This window comes from Pan paniscus, chromosome 13 (genome assembly GCF_029289425.2).
Source record: "Pan paniscus chromosome 13, NHGRI_mPanPan1-v2.0_pri, whole genome shotgun sequence".
NCBI classification, from domain to species: domain Eukaryota; kingdom Metazoa; phylum Chordata; class Mammalia; order Primates; family Hominidae; genus Pan; species Pan paniscus.
The window spans coordinates 130195359-130202113 of record NC_073262.2 but is presented as its reverse complement, the minus strand read 5'-3'; the positions used below and the strand labels follow the sequence as shown (position 1 = coordinate 130202113).

The 6755-nt window shown below is 42.8% G+C and overlaps 1 protein-coding gene across 1 annotated transcript; it reads left to right on the top strand.

Moving 5' to 3' along the window:
• The first annotated feature begins 1093 nt into the window (after window positions 1-1093).
• On the top strand, window positions 1094-1424 carry LOC129397363 (small cysteine and glycine repeat-containing protein 9). Its single transcript, XM_055109452.2, has one exon. It carries the CDS (start codon window positions 1146-1148, stop codon window positions 1422-1424), a length of 279 nt encoding a protein of 92 aa, XP_054965427.1. The 5' UTR covers window positions 1094-1145.
• Window positions 1425-6755: the final 5331 nt, after the last annotated feature.

Genomic DNA, 6755 nt, shown 5'->3' with positions numbered 1-6755 from the left:
TCTCTCTCAGCAACAAAATTTCTCACTGTTTTAATGACCACGGCCTTAGAAGGAGTCCCAACATCTGATAGGGCAAACTGTCCTTCTCATTCCTCTTAAAACATGTATTTGATATTATTGACCTTTTGTTTTGTCAAATGTATTTGGGGGGCAGCTGTCAAGGTAAATCAAAACAAGAAAAGTTTGTACATCTCTTAGTGTTTTTAATAGAATTGCAATGAATTTATTAATTTATTTGGAAAGGATTGACATCTTTTAGATGTCAGTTGAGACGTTCCATCCACAAACCTCTGTTTCTTTCTTCTTTTATGTCCCTCAGTAGAATTTAAAAATTTTTTCCATCAAGATCCTGCATGTCATTGGAGTCATATATCATTATACTTTAATTTTATTTTTGTTGCTATTTTAAATGGATTCTCTAAATCCTTGTTTTGAGTAAACCCATTCAAAAAGTAATTTTTAAATTACATTTTCCATTTGATATGAAATCTCTTTATGTTGAATATTGATGTTTGAGACTCCCTTTTCCTCCAGGACTTCCTATTACCTTTAATATATTAATGTGAATTTCCCAAATGGAAACAATATGCAACATTTCCTGGGCTTCTTTGATGACAAAACTCATTTTAATAAAGACTCTATATACCTAATGTGTTGGGGTTTTTCTAAAGGGTGATTAAGGATAACACACATAAAATGTATATACTTAGAGTAAAAGACAGATACATTTTGAATGAGGACTCTTTCCTCTGGGCAGCTATTACTGATTTGCGAAAGACGAGGAACGGCTGGATCTCTTTGGCTTAGACCATCGACTACTATCAAAATAATTTTACCCTCAGGTAGACAGATTGAAACAATGCAGTGTTTTCTGAAAAAATGTCAGTTCTGATTCCGTTTTTGAAATATCAGTGAATTTATCTAAAATTGAAATAAAAAATCAAGTTGTGTACACCCCTGAGGAAGTAATAAACAGGAAACAAAAGTTTGCCACGGAAAGTGGCCAAAACAACAAGGAAGTGACTGTAGTCATGTGCCAAGCCCCAGCAGCAGTATTTAAGGGTCCCTTGCAGAGGCAAACATCAGACCTCATCACCTCTCACATCCTCCCTCCTCACTTCACCTGAGTCCTCTCTACTGACACCATGGGTTGCTGTGGTTGTGGAAGTTGTGGTGGCTGTGGTGGTGGCTGCGGTGGTGGCTGCGGTGGCTGTGGTGGTGGCTGTGGCAGCTGCACCACCTGCAGGTGCTACCGGGTGGGCTGCTGCTCCAGCTGCTGCCCCTGCTGCCGCGGCTGCTGTGGAGGCTGCTGCAGCACACCCGTGATCTGCTGCTGCCGCCGCACCTGCAGCTCGTGTGGCTGCGGCTGTGGGAAGGGCTGTTGCCAACAGAAATCCTGCTGCCAAAAGCAATGCTGCTGCTAGGCAGGGCACCTGCCTCTGGAAGAGTTTGCTGCATCTTGCTTGCCCATTGCAAGCCTTCCCCCAACCTCGCCCTGGTTCTCTTTCCATCACTGGGAGTCACACATGTGACTGGGAGTCACGCAAGGGCTGTAGATTTGATACCCTCCTCTCTGTCACATCACAAATCTATAATTTCAAAATATTGAGTGATATTCATGTGAACAATGAAAACTATGAAAGCAAGGGACAGCCCAGCTCCTGCAAACAATTCACGGCTGAAGAAATGGAAAATGAAATCATAGTTACTAACTTTTATGTTTTTCTGAAATTCCTTAACACAAACTTCAGTGCCTGCCTTCTTTTCACTGTGCTGTAAATTACATGCTATTTCTACTCTATTCTCATATCCAGCAGTTCTGTACTGCTAAAAACTAAATGCACAGAATAATGTACCATATAATGATGGCTAACCATCTCTTTTACTTATTGTCTTGCTATAAAAGGACCTTTTGTGCTGTATAAATTCACGCAAGTTAAATAAAGAAACCCTGTTGGGAAGAATTTCCTCTACTGTGAGATTCATTTCTTTTATGATCAAACTTGTGCTAAAATGCATTATGGGCTCAATATCCAGGGCAGAAACACTTCGCATGTGGAGCAGGTCTCAGGGAAGCCTTATTTACCCAATTTCAATTTCCCTGTCTCACTGTTTGTGACAGTCATTTCTTTGGAGTCAATGTTAATGTAATTTACTCCCAAATTGCCTACATCTCACTTCCACTCATTGGGTCAGGTCAAAGGAGCATGAACCCAATTTGGGTTGCTGACATGCCAAAAGAATAGCAGGTGCTTTACCCCAAATCAGCCTAACCCATCCCTGAAAATGATAACCTTAAAACAAATGTAATACATTTTCAAATCTGCCTTAAGTCTTTCCTTTTCTAATCCCAATTAGAAGTATATGACCTTAGGGCTGGGCACAATGGCTCACGCCTATAATCCCAAAACTTTGGGAGGCCGAGGTGGGTGAATCACCTGAAGTCAGGAGTTTGAGACCAGCCCGGCCAACATGGTGAAATCACATCTCTACTAAAAATAGAAAAATTAGGTGGGCATGGTGGCAGGTGCCTGTAATCCCAGCTACTCAGGAGGATTGCTTGAACCTAGGAGCTGGAGGTTGCAGTAAGCCAAGATCGCACCACTGCACTCCAGCCTGGGTGACAGAGCAAAATTCCGACTCAAAAAAAATAAAAATAAAAAAAAGGAAGTATATGACCTTGGATACAAAATACTTATCACAGAGAAGGATTTTCAGAAGAGGCCACAACCAGGTCAGGCCAGCAGATATCTGCCTCATGCAGAATTGGCTCTGTGCTGGGATGGGTTGAGACGTATTGGGAGCAGATGTGCATGCAGGTACTGACAAAGTCTAATGAGCCCAGGTTAGGCCCACCCTGAAGAAGTAGAGGTTTCAATCTCTTTGTTTTTACTCTAGCATTAATCTTAGAAATGGTGATAATGGCTTAATTTTATATTTGCCAGTTTCTAAGAGCAATTCTTCACCTCATTCCCATGAGGAGAACAAAGCAAAAGTACAAAATGGAACTAAGATGTTGATCAAGGATCCACCATACTATTTACATGCATTCACGTGCAAGGGCATGAAGATTTTTTAAAGTCTCTCTGCAACATGCAAATAAAAACTGAAATTACACTTAGCCAATCCAAACTAAGAATATAATATAAGTACCTGATTGTTCATGACCCAGGAAGTTGCTCCTCATGTGTAACTAACAGAATATAAGTTAAACAGAGGCCTGGCACAGTGGCTCATGCCTATAATCCCAGCACTTTGGGAGCAGAGGCGGGTGGATCACTTGAACTCAAAAGTTCAAGACTAGCCTGGGCAACATGGTGAAACCCCATCTCTACTAAAAGTATAAAAATTAGCCAGGCTTGGTGGCGCACACCTGTAATCCTAGCTACTTGGATGTCTGAGGCAAGAGAGTCGCTTGAACCCGGGGAGGTGAGGTTGCAGTGAGTTGAGAACATGCCACTGTACTCCAGCCTAGGTGACACAGTGAGACCCTGTCTCAAAAAAAGAAAAATAAATAGTAAGTTAGAAAAATTAAACAGAAAGAAAACATCTACATAACTGAAGAATTCAATGGCAACACCTAGTAGACTTAGAAATTGGAAAGAATTAATCTACACTGATTTTGTGATATATCCTACATTTTAATAACTTAATCATTTACCTTTAGACAGGAGAATTTCTAAAAAATTCAGGATAAAGGGTGCCTGTTCTCTTTAGAAGGAGTCCAGGTATAGAAAATCCATGCCCTCTATTGCTAGCCCATTTCAATGTACTATTATCCTCCACTTAAAAGTCTTCCATACACATGATTGAAATCTTCCCTGCTTTTGTGTTTCCTCTTGTCCTCTGTAGACCAAAGAGCAACATCTAAAGAGCTGCTCAACAAAACCCTTTATAGACCTGGGACAGTCTGGTGTTTTTAACAACCAGATCTCGTGTGAACTCATTACTGTAGGGAAGGCACCAAGCCATTCATGAGGGATCCGCCTCCATGATCCAAACACGTCCCACTAGGCCCCCCTCCAACACTGGAGGTCACACTTCAACATGAGATTTGGAGGGAACAAATACGCAAACCATATCATTCTGCCCTTTGCCTCCTAAATCTCATGTCCTTCTCACAATGCAAAATACAATCATCCCTTCCCAAGAGTCCCCAAAAGTGTTAACTCATTCTAGCAACAGTTCAGAATTCCAAAGTCTCATTTGAGACTTGAGGCAAGTTCCTTCCTCCTATGAGCTTGTAAGACCAAAATCAAATTATTTACTTTCAAGACATAATAGTGGTACAGGCATTGGGTAAACATCCCCATTCCAAAAGAGAGAAACTGGCAAAAAGAAAGTGGCAACAGGCCAGACACAAATTCAAAACACAGCAAGCAGGCATTAAACTTTAAAGCTCCAAAATAATGTTTGACTCCAGGTCTCCTCATATCCTGGGCACACTGGTGCAAGGGGTGGGCTCCCAAGGCTTGGGCAGCTCCACCGCTGTGGCTTTGCAGAGGGCAGCCCCCATGGCTATTCTCATGGGTCATAATTGACTCTGTGGCTTTTCTAGGCTCAGGGTGTAAGCTGCTGGTAGCACTACCATTTTGGGGTCTGGAGGGTGGTGGCCCCCTTCCCACAGCTCCACTAGGCAGTGCCCTGCCGGGGACTCTGTGTGGGGGCTTGATGTGGTTTAGATACTTGTTCCACCCAAATCTCATGTTGAAATGTAATCTGCAATGTTGGAGGTGGGGCATTGTGGGAAGTGATTGGATCATGAGTGCAGATCCTTCATGGCTTGGTGCTGTTCTTGTGACAGTGAGTGAGTTCCTGTGAGATCTAGTCGTTTAAAAATGTGTGGCACCTCCCCCTCCAACTCTGTCTCTTTCTCCTGCTTTTGCAGTGTGACATGCCTGCTCCCACTTTGCCTATTGCCATGAGTAAAAGCTTTCTGAGGACTCCCCAGAAGCCACACAGATGCCAGTGCCATGCTTGTACAGCCTGCAGAACTGTGAGCCAATTAAACTACTGTTCTTTATAAATTACCCAGTCTCAGGTTTTCTTTACAGTGATACAATAGCCTAATACAGGGCTCCAACTCTAATTTTCCCATCAGCACTGCCCTAGTAGAGCCTCTCTGTGAGGGCTCTGCCCCTGCAGCAGGCTTCTGCCTGGGAACTTAGGCTTTTTCATACATCCTCTGAAATCTAGGTGGAAGCTGCCAAACCTCTGCATTCTGCATGCCTGCAGGCTTAACACCACGCAAAAGACACTAAGGCTTACAGTTCGTGCCATCTGGAGTGGTGGCCAGAGCTGTACCATTTACCCTTTGAGCTGAGGCTGGAGCCAGAGCCGCCAGGATTCTGGAAGCAGTGTCCCAAGGCTGAACAGGGCAGTGGAGCCCCAGGACTGACCCCTGAAACCATTCTTTCCTCCTAGCCTCTGGGCCTATGATGGGAGGAGCTGCCCCAAAGACTTCTGAAATGTCTTCAAGGCCTTTTTCTCATTGTCTTGGCTATTAGCACCTGGCTACCTTTTAGTCATGAAAATCTCTCTAGCAAATGGTTGCTCCATGGTCCGCCTGAATTCCTCTCCTGAATATCTGAAAATAATTTTTCCTTTTTTACCACACAGCTAGGCTGCAAATTTTCCAAAATTTTACACTCTGCTTCTCTTTTAAATTCCAACTTTAAGTCATTCATTTGTTTCCACATCTGATCATAGGTTGTTAGAAGCAGCCAGGCCATGTCTTGAGTGCTCTGCTGCTTAGAAATTAATTCCATCAGGTATCCTACGTTATCACACCTAAGTTCAACCTCTCACAAATCACTAGGGCATGGATACAATGCAGCCAAGTGCTTTGCTAAGACATAACAAGGGTGATCTTTTACTCCAGTCCCCAGTGAATTCCTCATTTCCACCTGACAGCTCATCAGCCTGGCCTTCACCATCCATATTTCTATCAGCATTTTGGTCACAACCACTTAACCAGTCTCTAAGACATTTCAAACTTTTCCTTATCTTCCTGCCTTTTTCTGAGCCTGCTAATTCTTCTAACCTCTGCCCATAACCCAGTTCCAAAGCTTCTTGCACAACTTTAGGTATCTTTATTGCAACACCCTGCTCCTGGTACCAATTTTCTGTGTTACTCCATTTTGCATTGCTATAATGGAATACCTGGGACTGGTATTTATAAACAAAAGCACTTGGCTCACAGTTCTGTAGGCTATACAAGCATGGCACCATCATCTGCTTCTCTTTTGGTGAGGTCTCAAAAAGCTTTTATCCATGGTGGAAGGCATGGGGGGAGCAGCCATGTCACATGGTGAGAGAGACAGCAAGAGAGAGAGGGAGGGCCCAGTCTCTTTCTTTCTCTCTTTCTCTTTTTAACAATTAGATCTCATCTGAACTCATTACCATGGGGAAGGCACCAAGCCATTTATGAGGGATCAGCCCCCACATTCCAAACACCTCCCACTAGGCCTCACCTCCAACATTGGACGTCACACTTCAACATGAGATTTGGAGAGGACAAATACCAAAACCATATCAATCTGAGAAGCCCAATTTTTTTTTAGCTTTCAGTGGAATTAGGAAAGGACTATAGGCTCATATCTGAACACATAACTTATATGCAATTTTAATATGAACAAATAATAACTCAGATCTCATTTTCTCAACTATAATGCCCAATTCGGGGTTTGGAAGTATGTTTACTCTAACAATGCCAGGCATTCAACACTCTGCTAATGATGTCAGTCAATTATACA

Bases quoted from the DNA above. Each gene is read 5' to 3' on its own strand.
- LOC129397363 (XM_055109452.2), top strand. From the start codon at position 1,146: ATGGGTTGCTGTGGTTGTGGAAGTTGTGGTGGCTGTGGTGGTGGCTGC.